Genomic DNA, 20,249 nt, shown 5'->3' on the forward strand with positions numbered 1-20,249 from the left:
GAAAACATTATTTTAATATATAGAATTTTGATATTATCCCAGATATACAATTGTGATATTTTCATAATTTATACTAATTTATTAACATATTTTAAAGTGCCATTTACTGAGTACAGGTATTTACAACATTTTTCTGTAACTTTAAAGACATTTCTTACCACAAGCTGAACTCTTCCACCATTAAGTACATCTGGATCCAACTCAGGCAAGAAATGATTGCTGCAGAGTTACAGAAATAAAAATCATTTAGAGGAAGAATATGAAAGAAATGCTCAATGAAAAGTTTGGGAGAAATCAGTAATTTATGAAATGGGAATAATAGTTTTTTTAAATTAGGTTACTTGCAAAGATATATACAAATTTACATCTTTCCATAGTCATTTTTAAATTCAATTTGACATAAAATTTAAATTCCTAAATAATACTGCAATGCTACTCTTTTTTGCCAAATATAAACACATACAATAAGCAAAAATATGACAGCACTAATGATAGCTAATAAATTATTAAAAAACAAATGTTTTATTTACATTTACTTATATACCTTACTTGTCTTATAAGAAAGGCAAAGTTTCCTATTTTTAAACTAGTTTTAGTGTGTTTAATACATTATACTAATGCTCATAATTAACTTGTTTAAAACAAGAACATTAATGTTTGATTTTTCAACAACTTCCATTCTTGAAAACAGTATTTCTTAAAATATTATTACCTATTCCTTTACATATTATATTTTCAAAAGAGAAAATCCATACACAATTGCCTGTTGCATCATATATTTAAATATAACTTATTTAGGAGTAAGGGATTTTGTTAAAATGTGAGCATGTCTAAACTACATCCTGAAAATATTTTGCTTTTATTTTTCACATTATCTACACTAATGTTTAAAAATCTCTGAACCAAACCTCATATACCTGATTAATACAGATGGTAAGTTATGGGTTATATTATATTTATTTATAGTCCCAGGAATTTCATCTTATGAATTACACTACATTGATCAATACAACATAAAATAAATTATGCTTGTATTAATTAGAATACTTAGTAAGATAAAAAAAATTCTCAAATGTTGATTACTTTATTCCTATTGTCTCTGCTTGTAATGAAATAGGATATAACAGTTCAGAATAAAATATTTTAATTTCACTTTCATTCTTCACTTTCTTTTCCATAGTTTTAAATGTATTAATTACATTGATAAAATTGATGACATACGAAGGTTTCAATTCATGTATATCATAAAAAAGGTTTCCCTTTTTATATATTTTAACTTGCTGTTAAATTAAGTTCTAACCCTCATAATTTTAGGATTTTAATTGTTTGTTACTCATTTACTTAGTAATTACTCACAATGCCTGGAAACATTTCCAAAGCATCATCTACATTTAGATTCAATATCGGTTTAGATACTTAACAAATGCTTAAAATAACACATTTTTTACTTTTCTGTAGATATATGTAGCTTAAATGAAAGTCTTGAAACTTATGTCAAAACATTATCTCTAGGTTTTTATTTCCTTGAAACTGTTTCAGTGGTTACGCACGGTTTGCTTTATATTACATTTTATTGGCTGATTTTCATTGCCTCAAAATCCATGTGTTGAAGTCCTAACCCTCAATACATTTAAAGAGAGGGTATTAAAAGAGGTAATTAAGGTGAAATGAGGTCGTATGGGTGGGCCATAATCCATGACTAGTGTCCTTAAAAGAAGAGATTAGAACGCAGGTAACACAGATGGAGGGATAATCAGGTGAGGACACAGTAAGAAGGTGGAGAGAGCAAGCCAAGGAGAGAGACCTTCAAAGAAACCAAACTTGCTGACTCCTTGATCTGGGATTTATAATCTCCAGAACTGTGAGAAAATAAATCTCTGCTAATTTCTAAACCACCAATCTGTGGTAGCCCTAGCAAACATAGCAGCCCTAGCAAACTAATACATATGTTAATGTAACTAAAATTAATTGACCTTATTTGTTTCTAAATAAAACATTTAATGTCCTCAACTTTGTGAGCTCACCTCTATTCTGTGAGATAGATATTATCATGTCACTATAAAGGAGAGGAAACTGAGTATTGAGACATCATTAAAAATTAGTTACATGACTGGTAAAGTGGCAGCTTCGGAACTGAATTATAATTTTGACTGGCAAATATAAATGATAACAAAAACAACACAAAATGAAATACAACCTGCAATACATATGATATTTATAAACAGTTAATGAATACCATGCATTTTACTTTACAAAGTAGAATCATTTGTGTAGTTCATCTGTTGTTTTTAAGCCTTACCAAAACAGAGATCTCAAACATTTCAGGGTGAAAAATATAAAGAGCAATTACAACTATTCTATATAAGAGTCCTTTTTATAACCTGGCATCCTGGTGTATTGGCCTTTGGCTATAAAGTCATATTTGTTTTAGCACAATTAACCTAGGTTTCACTTTTCAAGATGTGTTTACAATACAAAAATCTAATTTAAAGGAAATGACCTCACCATTCTATATTTCTGGAACTAGTTGTTTCATGAACTGCAACCTGTGTGTGAAGCCATTGGTATGTATATTCTTGACTCCTTTCTAATTTTTCATGTGACATGGTATCCTTGTGGATAAATTTTTCTTCCTTACCTGGGAACAAAATATAGAAAGTTTATTTGTTATTTAAAGGCATCAAATTTTGTCCATGTGGTTTAGTCTAGGCTAACAATTTTATCCCCAAAATGGAAAAAAAAAATAGGACTCAGTCATGTGAGCTAAATCACCTGTAAGAAAATGTCAGTCACTTACAGATTAAGTGTTTTTCCTGCTCAGGTCAAACGCACCTATTTTGAAAACAAAGGAAATGTTTTAATGCAACCAACATTTTGTAAGTTGTTCTTTGTTTTTATAGTTAGAAAATTGAAAGAATCATTTTTGGTAGCTGGTAGAATTCTTGTATAAAAAGAATATCTGTCCACTATGGTATCTTTTTAGGCTATTTTAAAGCCCAAGTTATCCATATGTCGAAAATATAAATTATATTGAGAGTATTTGAAATGGAATTTTAATTTTATATAAAACTAAGCTTGGTTTGTATAAGATAATATAATATTTTAAGCTAGAAATACAATGTACATCGGGGTTAGGGAACCTGCCCTTATGCCACACCAAGTATTTCAAACATGGGGGGGCGGAGCATAACAATAAAGATATTTATGGAAAATATGCAAGAGAGGAATTATATAATGTAAGAATACAAGATAACAAACATAAGAGAAAAAAGAAAAATACAATCCTTATATTTAAATGTAAAATGTACTCTCTATATATTTGTATGTAAAAAAAAAAAAAAGTCTGCTACATCCATGTCATGCATTTCAGAGTTACACTGAACAACTTTTGTTTTAGAAACTTCCTCCATGGATTTGATTTTTTAGCCCGCTTCTTTTTTGATGCCATCACCATGTTTAGGGCCTTACTAGCTTTGTAGGTTTGATTGACCATACACCAGAGAAAGGTACCTCTTGAAAATTAACTCATGGTAATCAAACAAGAAAGCGATAATTTAAACCCTGATATTTAAAATGTCAATTTTTTAATTTGAACTATTATTTCACTTTTGTTCTTTGTAAGTAGAAAGTCACCTTATATTTACGAGTTGTTTGGAACACAAATTAAACATGGTGTAAAACCTGTTTTGAATGCTTGATGCACGTGCACACACAGTGACACGTATGTGTACATATATACAGAGGGTGCCAAAAACATGTATGCACATTTTAAAAAAGAAAAAAACTGTATTAAAATTGTAATACTCAATATATATATTGATAACAAAAGATGAATACAAGTGTATACATTTTTTGGCATCCCCAGTATATTACATATTATATACAGAGGGTGCATATATATATATGTGTGTGTGTGTGTATATATATGTGTGTGTATATATATATATATATATATATATATATATATATATATATATATATATGTTTTTTTTTAAGAGATGTTAACACTTTGGTCAACATTGCTCAAGCAGTAGTTTGCCATAATCAGAAATGTCTGGACGCTGATGGTAACTACTTTGGGCACCTCTTGTAATTGCAGAAGTCAAACATGATTTGCAGTCATCTTTTGTTATTAGTATATGTTAATACAGTTTTTTTTTCCTTTCTTAAAATGTGTATACATTTTTTGGCCACACACACACACACACACACACACACATATATATATATATATATATAAGCATATACATATAATATAAACATGTGTGTGTGTATATACATATATACATATATATATATATATATATATATATATATATATATATATATGCTTAACATTTGTCATTCTGAGTATGTCGATACATTTATTATGTCTTTGTTTTTTGCCCTTAAAAGTTGCTGTTATAGTTGGTGAAAAGACTCTAGTTTTCATATTGGAGTCAGTTCTTAGGAAAGCTAAAAATCAGAATGTTTATTTCTCTAAACTTTATGTGATTTAGTAAAATTAACTTTGTTACTTCTCGTGGCACCGTATGTTTCTAAAATGACCACACCCTTTGCATCCTGAGCTTAAGCCAACCCATCCATAGTTGGGATGTAGGAGGAACAGTTACTTCACATGCAAGAGCTGATGATTGAAGCCTTGAGCAGACACCACTTTGATAAATGGCCTTATAGATATAGAGAGTATAAAAGAGACTCAAACAGAAGAAAGATTTGGAGCTGCTGCACCCAGTTCCTGCAGAGAATTAAATCTCTTCTCCAGCAGAGTTCAAGCCTTTTATCTGCTTTCTTGATTGACCAGACCAGATATTGGACCCATGAGTGCAGTGACAGAAAACAGTGAGGATTCAGTGACCCTGATAATCAACAGAGCCCACAGCAGGCTTGTGTGTGGCGACATGTGCAAAGGTACCTTTCTTATCTTTCAAAATAGAATAGGCACCCCTCCTCCTAAGCCCCATGCCCTCAACTGTGTTTTGGATCCTACGCATTCCATGTAATTTAGGATCTCTTGCCATCAATATTTTATTTTTTTCTGTATTTCCAGTCCCTCTCAAAAATGGCTCTATATCTTCCCCTCTAGCCATTCTTTTCTCTCTTCTCCCCTAATTAGATAAAGTTCTTGACAAAACCCAGTCTCTGTTGACTTATTACCATTCATACCCATTGCAATATGTCTTCTTCCCTACACCATTTCACTGGAATTGTCCAACCAAGATCACTAATACTGCTAAATTTTTGGGACTGTTTGAAGTTCTTATCTTTCTGACTTATCTTACTGACTTAATATTCACTCTGTTGTCCACCCTTTCCTTCTTAAAAGGCTTATTCTTTTGGGTTTTGTTTCATTACAGTCTCCATGCTTTTCTCTGACCTTTTGTCTAACCCTCAGTCTCCTTCAAAGCTCCTCTTCCCTTGCCATCCCTTCGAATTTAGGTATTCCTTTCTGGGGTTCTATCCTGGACTCACCTTATTCTTAGGCTATCCTCTTTCTGTAAGAGAATATTCATTCAAGTTTTTAAATCTCTTTTCTTATATACTTCTGAAACATATCCACCAGTAGCCTCTCCACTTAAGTATCCCACAGATAACTTAAATCAAGTATGTAAAAAGGCTAAACTGATTTATTATCCCACCTTTGCCAAGTTCCAATCATGCTACCACCATCATCAGCGTACAACTCAAGAAACAGAGTGCTGTGCTGAACCAGCATTTTTCCTCACCTTCCAACTGCATATTTTACCTCCTACATTTTTTTCCCCCAACCTGTCAACGTGTATTCCCTTTGCCACTATTTTAATTCAGGCTACCATCATCTCTTCTGAGTTACTCTAATAACCTCTCACTCACTGGTCTTTTGCTCCTGCTCTTGCTCCTACGTATATTATCTCCACATGGCACATGGTCTTGCTGCAGAACACCTCTAATTATGTTACTTGATAGGTTAAACTCCTGGCTCTCAACTGCTTTTTGGATAAAGTTAAAAAAATTTTACATAGCACACAGGTCCTGCATATACCTTCACACACATCTGTTAGGTTCTTGTTTCAATCACCCAGGTATATTATAATTATTCAAAATAATCTCTTTTTCCTATAGAACATATGCTTGGGATTATCCAGTTTACCAGTGATGTTCTTGCTTCAGGTCTTCAAGTCTCAGTTTAGAAATTAAATTCTTTGGATAAGCCAACACTGATCTTCCAACACTGCATTCCTCATTCAAATTAGGTATTAATAAAAGATATTCTCCAAGGATGCTGTAGAGACCCCATGATAGCATCTATTACACTATATTTTACTTTCCTATTCATGAATCTGTTTTGCCTATTAGAATATAGGCTATTTAAGTGGTACATAGTAGAATGGTGCTCAACAAAAATTAGTGAAATAAAGGGATAATTGTCATAGTCAATTAATGTTCTCTAAGTGCCCTGAGAAATGTAGAGCTAGAATTTAGCTTTTTAGCATATAGACAAGCCTGTGCATTGCGGAGGATAAAGATATCTAAACATGATTGACTTAATTATTATAATACAAACAGCCCCAAAAGTCTCAATTAGATTGGAATAAAAATTGACAACCAAAGGTAGCAAATTAAAAAACAAAAACAAACAAAAAACTACTCTGCTATGTAAGGCTACTTTATAAAATGTTCACAATGTACACAATCCTAGAGAAAAGCAGTTCAGCTTTATAAGTGCACCAAAATAAATAAAGTCTTTTAAAAAATTAATGGAAATATTGCTTTCTTCATGAAAAGCAAAATTCATTAAACCCATATGCTTCTAATAAATCAGTTTTCTAAATTTTCAATATAGCATAATGTCCTATACAGAGGGAGATTAAGATTCAATTGTCATTTGGGGCACACAAAAAGAAGCTAATCATTTATATTTCTGTACATATGGCAACTTTCCCATGACTATTTTCTTTTCCCTTAATGGCTTTTCTCAGTAATATAATAATAAAATACTCTTGGTTTCATGGATGGAGATGAGTTCATTTCTTTACCAAAAACTTTTGGAAGACATGGTTGCGTGCTGAGGAAAATGCTTTATGTGATGGAAATATTTTTGGTAACTTTGATAAATGGTTGATTCTATGTATCTTATGGTGGAAATACTAAAAATATGATTTACATTATAAAGTATAAATGGTCTGTATGTGTTTATTAAAAGAAGTTATTGCATCAGACCTCACAAATAAAGCACAAATAAAATTGGAGTTTGGCATAAATGTTACACTAACAGAATTTTAAATTCATTAACATCTCTATAAATACTTGTTGATAGGCTGTTTATGGCTTCTTCCTTAACCAATCCAATCTGTTGTTGGAATGTTGACAGCACTGGCATGAAACCAATAATTCTCTAAGAGCCATTTGTGTGTGACAAGCAACATCCCTATTCTTTAAAAATAGATTTAAATATATACTCAATTGATCACTAAGGAAAAAATGACTTCACGGATAAAGAAGAGGATTGTTGGTACAAAAGTTTAAAAACAGAAATTTTGGGAATAGAGCCAAAACTATATGTAAGGGTGAAAGGCTAACTGCAGCACTAATCATTCCTTTACATATTTCACTATATTTTACGGCAGAGAGGGTAGAAAAAAGAAAAAAAAAACTAGAATGAAAAATATTTGCTAGTTCCTGACATTTGAATTGATTTTCATAATTCATCCGTTTGTGGGGTTGGGTAGTATATAGAGTATATGAATTTCCTTTATAAAAGCAAAGAAAAATAAAAGTGAGTTACTAAATTATATCTTTAAAAATATATGATTTTTGCAGACACACTTTTAAATATTATGGAATTGCTAAATTTAAACCAATCTCTTTAGAATAACAGAAACATCTCTTCACAAAGTGGATGTAACTGCCTATTAACCAATTATAATGTGTTCTGTATTCAACCCAAGTATAATTCTACATGTTTTGCCATTTATATTGTTCAGTTGATCTGTATCTCCTCAGTAATATCTTTACAGTGGAGTATCAAATACAACATAAAGGGTGGCTCTTTGGTTTCTCCTGTGAGAGCTGCATAACTCAAGAAAACCATGGGTTGATACAGTCATATAGATATTAATGTACAATGTGTCTCCATGTTTGACGTTAACCAGGGCTGGAACTAGGGTAAGTCAAATAGGACAAATGAGATACTTATGTTAGGCACAAAATTTAAGGTGGTGACAAAAACACTCAATAATCAAGATAAATAATATTTTAATGTAATATTTTAAAATCAAAATCAATGAAAAAATCCATGATAAACAAAATGCCAAAACCTTCAGTGATGGGATCAAGCTCTATTGGAGCTTGAGGAAAAAGGGAAAAAATCAGTAATACCAATTCTCTGCCATGGCATTAGCAGATTTACCCATTTCTAAGAAATACTAATAAATGTCAACAGGATATTGTTTTTAAAATTGTCATTGTCTAAGATTTCTTTCTACCCTTTCCTGTAAATCTGGAATACCATTTAATTTTTCATTAGAAGAGGCCCTGGGATTGGGACATAGGAGAAATTAATTATAGAATACATGAATTCAGTTTTTAAAGAAGAGGCTTCACCTTAGGCATCTTTCTATCTGCATAGCAATTAACTTGCACATAGTAAGCTGGCTTTTTCACTTACTAGCTTTGTAATGTTGAGTAAATTATTTACCTTTTCTTGGCCTCAGTATCCTCCTCTTAAAATGTATACAGGGCGGCCGGATGGCTCAGTTGGTTAGAGCACAAGCTCTGAACAACAGGGTTGCTGGTTGGATTTCCACATGGGCCAGTGAGCTGCGCCCTACACAACTAGGTTGAAGACAATGAACTGCTTCTGAGCTTCCGGAGGGGCAGCCAGATGGCTCAGATGGTTAGAGCACAGCTCTTAACGATAAAGTTGCCGGATCAATTCTAAAGATTAAAAATAGCTACTGGACTTGGAGCTGTACTGTGCCCTCCACAACTAGATTGAAGGACAACTATTTGCAGCTGATGGGCCCTGGAGGAACACACTGTTCCCCAATATTTCCCAATAAAATTTATTGTAAAAATATGTATATAATGATACAAAATAATAGATCACATATAATGTCTAATGTATACTAATGATTTAATAACTGCAGCCACTTTGCTATTTTTTTTAAAATGAAATCAGTTCTATTATGGATAGTCTTAATGCTATCTCAACTGCAAAGGGCAAACACTTACCTATCCTAGGGTTGAGACTATAGTCTCAACCACCAAAAACAAGGTTCCTGGGGTCAACTGGCAGGAGGGGAAAATTCCAGGATTAACCACCAAACTAGACAGAACAATATTCTGGGGGTCCAGGAAGTCCTCATTACCAGAATTCTAAATCCATAACAGGTACTTTTTTAATGTATTTATTTCATAATATATAAGGTTTTTTACTGTCTTTAATATAGAAAAAATAATTTCGAAAAGATAAGAAGGGTACACTGTCCTAATTGATTTGAAGTTATTTTAAATAATTTTTAGCAATTGCTCAGTAATAACCATGACAGAGCTTTCATTGACATGATGCTCTCCTGTTTCACTCTCTCAATTTAATTATTCTTGGAAAATATTCCCGTATCCAACTTAGACTCCCTCAGGGAGTGTTAATATAGTAGGTCATCCAAACACAGGCCCACCTGATAGAATAATGTCTGATGATGTAAGTCAGTTGGCTTTCAAAATAATATGGACACAGTGGCTTCATAAATTCTACTACAACCTGTTTTTCTTTGTTTTTTCGTTTTTTGCTTTTTTTTTTCCAGTATAGTTTTAGACTTCAAGTCCCTGACATATTTAAACATTTCTAATCTTGGGTAAAAAGACATCCTTAACTCTACTCATTCATGTGGTTATTAACTGAAGGTCAAGTATTAATAGATAGTTATACATTAATATAGAGGGTTGATGGACCAATTAAACATTTTTTTAAATATCATTGCAATCATTGCTTTTTTTTTGCAATCATTGCTTTTTATAGCTATAAAACAGGCTCATAGCACATATGTCTATACATCCATAATGCATTTCTCATTGTCTATTAATTGTCTGCATCTGATGATTTCTTTACTTATCAAACTTCAGAATACAGGTGTGCTTGTTACAGAAATAACATATGACACACTGAATATATATTAAAATTGCTGGTATTACAAAAAGCAATAAATAAATATAAGTAAAATCATTTTTTTTTTCACAATTCAAGTGACAACATATTAGGGACTAATAAACCTAGTCCCAAACTCATTGTTTTCCATAGGTAATAACTTAAGCAAGTAAACCCATAGCCTGCTGAAGATGTAAGAATTTTCTAAGTGAATACTGCATTAATACAGAATTTTAATCTTTTATTTTATTACCTTTAGAAAGATAGAGTTTTATTTTATGTAGCAGAACTTTATCAGTAAATGATCAGTAAATCCTTCCATGGATTTCACTTTTTAACTAAAAAGATAGGAAAAAACATTACTAATCTACTTATATTCTAATAAAGAAATCAAGATCAGGCATTATAGGTCTCTTCTACAAAGAAAATTTTTAGCTTTAAAGTATCTATATAAATATTTTTTCTTGTTTTAAATTTATTTTTTATGTAAGTATCATTGGTATAAAATACTATATTGGTCATATTAGTTTCAGGTGTACAATACAGTGAGTCAACATTTTCATAGTTTATAATATGATCATATATATATGTAAATATAAATATATAAATATATACATATTGATTTGTGGAAGCTCTTTCATATTTTTTGGAGGAATTGGGGGGTAAGGTTTTAAGCTTGAAGGGCTCTCAATTGGGCAATTCACCTCACTTATTAGAGACGTAGTTTTGTCATCCATAAACATTAAAAAGCAAAGCAAAATATGGAATGCTTCATAAATTTGTGTGTCATGCTTGTGCAAGGGCTATGCTAATCTCTATATCGTTCCAATTTTAGGACTGTATATGTGCTGCAGGACTGAGCACTGGAAGCTCTCTTTAATTCATTTTATTTTACATGATATATACAACGTACACAAAAGATTGCATATATCAGGTGTTTACAATTTCGCAATTTATAAATAATTGCATTATAAATATATAAATAATTACAGAAATGATATAAATTGTGCATAAGTTATTCATAATAATGATATAAATAAAATGTAATTAAATATTCCATGTGATCTATGAAAATTAAAAAATAATAGAACACTGCTTGCGCATCAGAAGTCCTGATCCAAAATCTCTTACTTTTCCTAGGGATAACCACTTGTCTGTAGTTTATAACCTTGACTTTCTTTGTAATTTTTACCACTTATATATTAAATATTATAGTGCAGCTTTATTTCATTTTGAACTAGACGTAAATGGAACAATTCGGTAAGGTGATTTTGTCTTCAGTTCTTCAATAGTGTTTATGAGATTCATCTACGTTCCTGTGTATAGATCTAATTTATTATTTTTTGTTTCTTACTGTATTCTACTGTATGAATGTATTAGAGTTTATCCATTCCATTATTGTTGGACACATGGGGTATTTCTGGTTTTTTGCTATTAAAAACAACACTGCCGATTATCCTTGTACAAGAGTTTCTATAGAGCAAATATCTAGGATTATAATTGAAGATCATATGGTATGCATATATTCAACTCTACTGTAATGCCAAATTGTTTTCCAAATGTTTGTACCAAATTACATGCCAATCAGCAAAACATAAGAGTTGCATTGGTTATATATTCTCCAACACTTACTTTTCTTGGGCTTTTAGTTTTTAATTTGCAGTTTTAATTTGTGGTTTTCATTTGCATTTCTATGCTACCAAGTGAAATAAACTACTTTGTATGTTTACACGTTATTTGGATTTCTCCCTAGTTGAAATATATGTTGAAGACTCTTGTTTATTTTTTTCTATTAGGTTGTTTGTATTTTAATGATTTTTAGAAATTATATATTTTGGATATGAGACCTGTGTTGGTTATGTGTGGAAAACCTTCTCAATCTCTGTGTGTTGTTCTTTTACTACTGTTATGACATTTTCGGATTTACAGAGATTCTTAATTTTAATGTAAATATATTTATCAACATCACCAGTACTTTTTGCATATTTTTAAAGAACCGATTTAATATCCAAGATTATGAATATATTCTTTCACATTGCCTTCTATAAGTTTCATATTTTTGCTTCTTACATTTAGGTCTTTGATGTAGCTAGTAATAATTATTTTAGCATAGATAATTGTTTAAGTAAGATTTACTGAAAGGTCTATTAATTATTCCCTAATGATTTAAAATGTAATCTCTCTTATAATATCAGTTAAGCATCTATGCATGGGCCCCTATCAGTAGTTGTTTTCTATACTACTTTATTCTACCCTAACTTACTCTACCCTACCCTATCCTACAATTACTATTATCCCATCCCATCCCATCCCATCCCATCCCATCCCATCCCATCCCATCCAATTCATACTATACCATCCATACTATATAATACCATACCATACCACACTGTCTTCACTGTGTCATTTACTTCAGCTCTATAATAAGTTGTGGTATTTGGCAAATTCTCACATTTTATTCATCTTTGTTGAGTGTGTTTTGCTTATTTGTGGATTTTGACTTTCCATACAAATTTCACATTCTGCTTGTCAATGTTCATTAAAAAAAAACTTTGACATCCTTGATATACTTTTATAACTTCCCCATAAGGTCTTGCACATCTTTTGTGAGATGCATTCTTAGGCATATGATTAAAAAGTACTATCACCAGTGGCAATTTTCTTTCTTCCTGGTTGCTTGCTTATAATGTTAGGTTTAAGATTACTGTTAAGATTTGAAATAGTCTCATTCATTTATTTTAGATTTTACTTCACTTGCTTCTGAGGTCAAATTCATAAATTCCTCTTTGAACTTAAGGTCCGCAAGTTTAATACCTATGTTTTCTTCTATAAGAATCATATGACTTCACTGATATGTGGGATATAAAACTGAAAGCAACAAAGGAAAAAGACAAACAAATAAAGAAACAAAAACTCATAGACACAGATATCAGTCTAGTGGTTACCAGAGGGTAAGGAGGCAGAGGGGTGGGATGGTAGATGAGGGTAAGGGGATCAAATATATGGTGATGGAAGGAGAACTGACTCTGGGTGGTGAACATACAGTGTGATATATAGATGATGTATTACAGAATTGTACACCTGATACCTATGTAATTTTACTAACCATTGTCACCCCAATAAATTTTCATTAAAAAAAAAGATTATGGTTAAGGTAAGTTTTGGTAAGTTATATTTTTCTAGGAATTTTTCATTTCCTCCAAATTTTTAAAGTTATTGCCATAAAATCATTCATGATATTCTCTTGTTACAGTTTGAAGTTGTGTATCATTTGTTATCCCACATAATTTTCATTCCTACTACTATTTATACTTTCTTTTATTTTCATGATCAGATTTTCCATCAAAATTCTTTTTAAAATTAGCTTTATTGATGCATTGTTTTACATTTTTTCTATTTCATTAACTACTGCTCTTATATTACAATATATAGTCTTTCGTTATCTGTTAATTTTTAAAATTTCATCATGATTTCTTTGACTCATACATTTTTTAGATGTCTCTTAATTTTCAATAAAATAATGATTTCCTAGTCATCTATTTTTAATTTATAGTCATTAGCATTATATTCAGAAAACACAGTGCAGTATATGATTTCAATCCTTAAGAAATTTTTGGTACCTGATTTAAGGCCAGTATAAGTCAAAGTTTTGTAAATATTCTGTGTGTACTTGATGATCACGTGCATTCATTCTCTAGTTGTTGAATGTTCTATACACGTCTTTTAAGCAAATGTTATTAAATTGGTTTATCAAATCATGTCCTTATTGATTTTTTGAGTGATTGTTCTACAAATTACTAAGAAAGATATGTTAAAATCCTCCCAGTATAGTTTGGAATTTTCAACATTTCCTTGGTACTTCTTTAATCTTTGCCTTATATTATTTTCAAAAAGCTTAATAAATAACATTTCATTTTTCAGAGCAATTTAAGTTTAAAACAAAATTAGGAGGAAGGGAGAGAGATTTTTCCATATACTCTCTGCCCCCACAAAAGCAAAGCCTCCCTCATTATCAACATACTCCCCTCTTCCCACCCAGTGGTACATTTGTTATAATCTGTGAACTTACATGGAGACATAATCACCAAAACTCCATAGTTTATATTAGGGCTCACTTTTTTTACGGTACACTCTATGGGTTTAGACAAATGTATAATGATGTTGTATCCATCATTATGGTATCGTACAGAATAGTTTCACTGTTCTAAAAATCCTCCGTGCTCTGCCTCTTCATCCCTTCTCTCCTGTCCCAACTCTTGGTAATACTGATCTTTTTGTCTCCAGTCTTGCCTTTTTTTTAGAATGTCATATAGGATCATACAGTATGTAGCCTGTTCAGGTTGGCTTCTTTCACTTAGTAATATGCATTTAAGCTTCCCCCATGTCCCTTCATGGTTTGATAGCTCATCTGTTTTTAGCACTGAACAATATTCCATTGTGTAGGTGTGCCACAGTTTATCCATTCACCTACCAAAGGACATCTCAGTTGCTTCCAAATTTTGTCAATTATGAATGAAGCTGTTATAAACATGTGTGTGCAAGTTTTTGTCTGGACATAAATTTCCAACTCATTTGGGTAAATACCAGAGTATGATTGTTGGATCATTTGGTTAGAGTATGTTTAGTTTTGTAAGAAATCCCAAACTGCCCTCCAAAGAGGCTGTACCATTTTGCATTCCTACCAGCAAGGAATGAGAGTTCTTTTGCTCCACATCCTCGTCAGTATTGGGTGTTGTCCGTGTTCTGCATTGAGGCCATTCTAATACTAAGAGTGTAGTAGTATCTCACTGGTGTAACATGGATTTCCTTAATGAAATAGGATGCGCAGAATCTTTTTATTTGCTTATTTGTCATCTGCAAATCTTCTTTGGTGAAGTGTTTGTCAAGGTCTTTGGCCCATTTTTAAAATCTGGTTGTTTGTTTTCTTCTTGTTGAGATTTAAGAATTCTTTGTATAGCTTGGATAGTAGTCCTGTATCAGATAAGTGTTTTGCAAGTATTTTCTCCCAGTCTATGGCTTGTCTTTTAGTCTCTTAACATTGTGTTCAGCAAAGCAGAAAGCCCAACTTATCAAGTATTTCTTTCAGGCATTGTGCCTTTGGTGTCATAATTAAAAAGTCAAAGCCATATGCAAGGTTATCTAGGTTTTCTCCAATGTTGTCTTCTAGGAGTTTTATAGTTTTGCATTTTACATTTATATCTGTGATCCATTTTGACTTAATATTTGTGAATGGTATAAGGTCTGTATCTAGATTTATTTATTTATTTATTTCTGCATGTGGATGTCCACTTGCTCTAGTACCAAACATTTGTTGTAAAGACTGTCTTTGTTCTGTTGTATTACCTTTGCTTCTTTGTGAAAGATCAATTGACCATATTTGTGTACAGCTATTTCTGGGTGCATCTATTTCTGTTCCACTGATCTGTTATTATCTATTGTTTTGCTAATACTACACTGTAACTTTATAGCAAGTTTTGAAGTTGGGTAGTGACAGTTCTTTGTATGTGTGTGTGTGTGTGTGTGTGTGTATGACTGTTTTCTGGTAACTGGTTTATTTAACCATTTATAGGTAGTATAAATACTGATATCGTTCAGTGTATATATCATCTTGTTTTGAGCTTTCTATTTTCCTGAGTACACTATGTTCTTTTTCTTTACTTTTTTGGCTTCATTTTTAATTGAATGTTTTTTTTTATTTCTGTTGTTTTCTTTCTACTAGTGTGGAATTAATAGCATTTGCATATAATCATTTTAGTTTTTGCCCTGGGTATCATAACATATCTAGTTAACATAATCTAAAATTAACCAAATTTTCCCTCCTTCTATGGAATATAATAATTATAAAATACTTTAACTCAATTTAACTTCATTTTGACTTATATACATTAATATTTATTTGTATTTTATGACTTAATATCACAAGACATATTATTGCTATTCATATTCATTTGATTTTACCAACATATTTGTTATTTATCATCTTTTTCTATCTTCTTGCAACATGAGTTTTTCATCTGGGATTTTCTTCTGAAATGGACTGTCAGACTTAAGTAACCCTATAATTATAGTAAATCTAACCAAAATACTATGTCCTATTATTTTCTAATTTTGAGTGTTCAATTTGTAAAAAAATTATCTTTATAAAATTGTTTTACTAATTTGAAAACCATATTCATAATAATAAAAAAAAGCCAAACTATTTACAATGAAGTTTAAAAGGAGAAAACAAAAAACAATAAGAAAAAAAGCAATAAGTTCTATCATTAGGTAAAAATATGCTGTTTTATAATTCTGTTGTACTGCAGAAACATGTGTGGTTAAACACTATTTTAGTGTTTTAGTGGGCATAGATAAAAAGTATGCTTTAAATAGTCACAAATTCATTCAGTCTCCAAATGCGTGAAAAAAGCTATTCTTTAGAAACTATTTTCTACAGGAAAAGTACAGAGTTAGAGAATACTGTGGTTTTTGATCAATTCATACATAATTTTCTATGGCTACAATGTTTATTGTGCTTATTCATTCCCATAACTTAACAACTAAATACGTTTAGTAGACATTTACAAATTCCTCTGAGACTAAACATGGAAAATTTTATTTCAAAATTATTTCTTATTTTCCAAAAGTTATTCACAAGAGAAATAGAAATCCTGTGTTATTTATTACAGCTGGTATATTAAGAACATTTTAAAATGTCATTCATTTCCATATTCAGAACTATGACATTACGGGAGATTTTGTGGGGAAATATGGCCTCCTGATGAAGGAGAAACACCATCGGCTTTGGAATCAGCCAGATGTGGGTTCAAATTCATAGTTCTCTGACGTTAGCCCAAAACATTAGTTGCATTCTTCAAAACTATGGGGATAATTCTATTTTTTCTTACAAGAATGTTGTGAAAACACAATGAGATATACCGAGTCCCTAGAGAGAGTTCTGGTTGCTCAAAAAATAGCATTCTATCTTCTCTTCCTCTGAGGCAGCTACCTCAATGTATTAAGAATATTAGATATCTAATTCTCAGTATAGATATTTACTAAAGTTCCTTATCATATTGCTTAATTACTAGCCTGGGGATAGAGAATTCGTCTTTATATATTTATTATAGTTATAATCAGAGATACATTTACACATGAAAATGAATTTCTTTCCTAAAAATATCTACAATTTTTGTTTTGTTTTTTATGAGAAAACTGAGATTCAGAAAAGTTAAGGATTTACAGAGGATGCAATGGCTAACTAGTGACAAACAAGAAAACATCTAAGTCTTATACTTGTGCCCTCTTTACTATATTGCTAATACAGTGGTACCTTGGTTTTCAAACGTAATGCACGAGTTCTGAAACATTAGAAAACAGCCGACAGCTAGGCCTCAGGATCTTGCACTCAGCGGAAGCCGTGTGACATGTTCAACTTCTGAGTCGTGTTCGAAAACTGAAGCATTTACTTCCGGGTTTACAGAATTCATAAACCGAAATGTTCATCAATGGAGACATTCGAAAACCGAGGTACCACTGTACTAAGTCAACTGGTGAGTTTAGAGTTGCCTGAAAGCACAGGTGAATACCTTCCATGTTAATTTGGGTCAAGAGCACCCACTAATATATTCTTTTGAGTTATGGAGCCAGAAGACAGAAATAGTATCTTAAGTTTCTACAGAAAAATACCAGTACATTAGGTCATATGAGCGCTGAGTAAACCTCAGGTTTATAACATTAGGAAACAGTCTAAAACACAGTGTGCTGTCTTTGGACTTTAATTGCTAATGGTATAGGTAATGCATTCTAACAGTAGCCCAGGTTCACTAATCTTTTCTTCAGTTAATCTGATTTTATGTTTAATCCATCCAGTGAGTTTGTAATATCAATTATAGTTCATTTTTTATGATTATTAATCACATTTAACTTCTAGAAGTACTATCTGGTTTTTTCAAAGCTTCCGAATTTTACTCATCTCTTACTGCTTCATTATATTTTCAAATCCATATTTATGTATGAAAGTACATCATGTATTATGTACTTAAAGATGCTTATGTTTTATTCTATACCTGATAAGTCTACTACTTTTAATTCAATGGACTGATCTGTAGTTTGATTTTTGTGGGTTTTTTTTTTTTTATTCTCACTCTCCTGGCTTTTTTCCTAAAGTGTTTAGTAATTTTGTTACTGTTTTAGCTTGTTTATGTTCTTTAGATCTACACTAATGGGAATCTTGAGAGGTGTAAATTTAAACTGTCCAACTCTGAAAGATTGTTGAGTGCTTCTGCTAGGTCCTAGAGGGCACATTTCCAATTACTTTGGATCATTCCATTCATTGAGTAATGTCAGGGCTGTCAGGAGAATGGTGATATTCAATGTTTCCCCTCACTATTGAATCTAACTATTTCCTTTTTCTTAGCTTCTACTGTAGGTCCCACGCCAGCCTTCTTGGAGACGAGCTACTTCACTCTCAGGAAGCACACCCTGGCTGAAGGAATGCTTTTGAATTAATTATCTGGCTATCTTTTACTGGGATTTTGCTTATTCAATTATTTTTTTTAAATTCAGGGTTATTTTTTTATTTTACTTTAAATTTAAGTATAGTTGGTATACAATCTTATATTGGCTATATAGTTTTAGGTGTACAACACAGTGATTTGACATTTTTATACCTTACACTGTGCTCACTCCACCAATTCTAGTAATTAGCAGTCACCATGCAAACTTATCACAACATTATTGATTATATTTCCCTTCCACCCTTCCCCCTACCCCCTCTCTTCTGGTAACCATTTCTTCGGTCTTTATTTCTATGAGTCTCTTGTTGTTTTGTTTTTGGATTGTACATATAAGTGAATATACAATATTTGTCTTTCTCTGCCTGACTTATTTCATTTAGCATAGTACCTTCTAGATCCATCCATGTTGTCACAAATAACAAAATTTCATTCTTTTTTATTGCTGCATAATATTCCATTGTATATATACACACCATAATTTCATTATCCATCTATCCATTGATGGACACCTAGATTGCTTCCATATCTTGGCTAGTGAAAATAATGCTGCAATGAACATAGGGGTGCATATATATTTTCAAATTTATGTTTTAATAACTTGATCTTTTAATCTCATAAATTTTGTGCCTATACTTGCTTGGATTTGAGATTCTCTACCTTTTCCGTCCTTATTACTTAAGGCATCAGTTCAGAATGAGGTTTGCAGAACTGGAGAGGTAACATTGCCTTGATGAGTCTTGTTTCTTAATTATTAATATACAATTTGGGGATTACAACAATTCCTTTGCCATACTATCAGAGTTGAATCATATTAAAAGATTAATGTGTAATAGGGGCGATGCTAAAATTTTCAAAGCTTTATGACATGGCACTTACCAATCAGAAAGGACACTGGCTTTGAACTAGAGCACAGTTCTGGAGGACTCTTATTGTGCAGGCCCATAATTCTTTGGTTACTGAATAGTATAGACTTGCGAGGGGCTTTCCACGGGAGGGGTAATGAAGCCTTAATGGATGGCATGGCTATCGTGGGGAGAGGCTCAAGGAACTACTGTTTACCAATCAAATAAGAACAGATTTCAGTCATACTTATATATGTCAGTCTCTATCAGCTCTATTTATGTGCTCTTAAATTTTAGAGCACTATATTATTTCATAGTATCTATGTTTTGATCTTGATCTTGCTGGAAAGTGACGATTGAAGGTTTTCATATAATATGTCAACTACTACCTGGCTGATGTCAACTTTTAAGCTTCCATCAATTATGAGATGTATTCTGAGTTCAGAGAGGGTAAAGTGTAAAAAAAAAAAAAAGAATATCTTAAAATCAATGAAATACTAATGAAGTTATTGATGTTTTTATCAGCAGACTATGTTCTAGAATATGAAATACAATTATCTGTAACAGACAATCTTGATCATTAAATTAGCCAGCCCAAAACAAGATTTATGCAACCTAATTTTTGATTGTTACTCTAATATAAATTTGATATACTTTATGTGAATTGCTTATTTATTTATTTATTGTTTATTTATTTATTGAGTGCCTACTATTGTCAGACATTATTCTAAGGTATAAGGATCTAGCAGTGAACCAACAGTCCTGAACTTCAGCAGCATATGA

The 20,249-nt window shown here is 31.7% G+C and overlaps 1 protein-coding gene and 1 non-coding gene across 4 annotated transcripts in view; both read right to left on the reverse strand.

Moving 5' to 3' along the window:
- LRRIQ1 (leucine rich repeats and IQ motif containing 1) overlaps nucleotides 1-20,249 on the reverse strand; it is a 184,085-nt gene that overhangs the window by 29,306 nt on the left and 134,530 nt on the right. For all 3 annotated transcript variants that reach the window (XM_074325334.1, XM_074325335.1, XM_019754918.2), the window contains 2 exons: nucleotides 2,506-2,638; nucleotides 159-219 (listed from right to left, as the gene is read on the reverse strand). In XM_074325334.1, the coding sequence (XP_074181435.1) occupies nucleotides 159-219; nucleotides 2,506-2,638 (194 nt within the window). The remainder of the gene's footprint in view (nucleotides 1-158; nucleotides 220-2,505; nucleotides 2,639-20,249) is intronic.
- Nucleotides 10,882-10,990, reverse strand: LOC141570250 (U6 spliceosomal RNA). Its single transcript, XR_012494258.1, has one exon. It is a non-coding gene; the product is annotated as a U6 spliceosomal RNA (small nuclear RNA).

Source organism: Rhinolophus sinicus, linkage group LG02, assembly GCF_036562045.2.
Source record: "Rhinolophus sinicus isolate RSC01 linkage group LG02, ASM3656204v1, whole genome shotgun sequence".
NCBI classification, from domain to species: domain Eukaryota; kingdom Metazoa; phylum Chordata; class Mammalia; order Chiroptera; family Rhinolophidae; genus Rhinolophus; species Rhinolophus sinicus.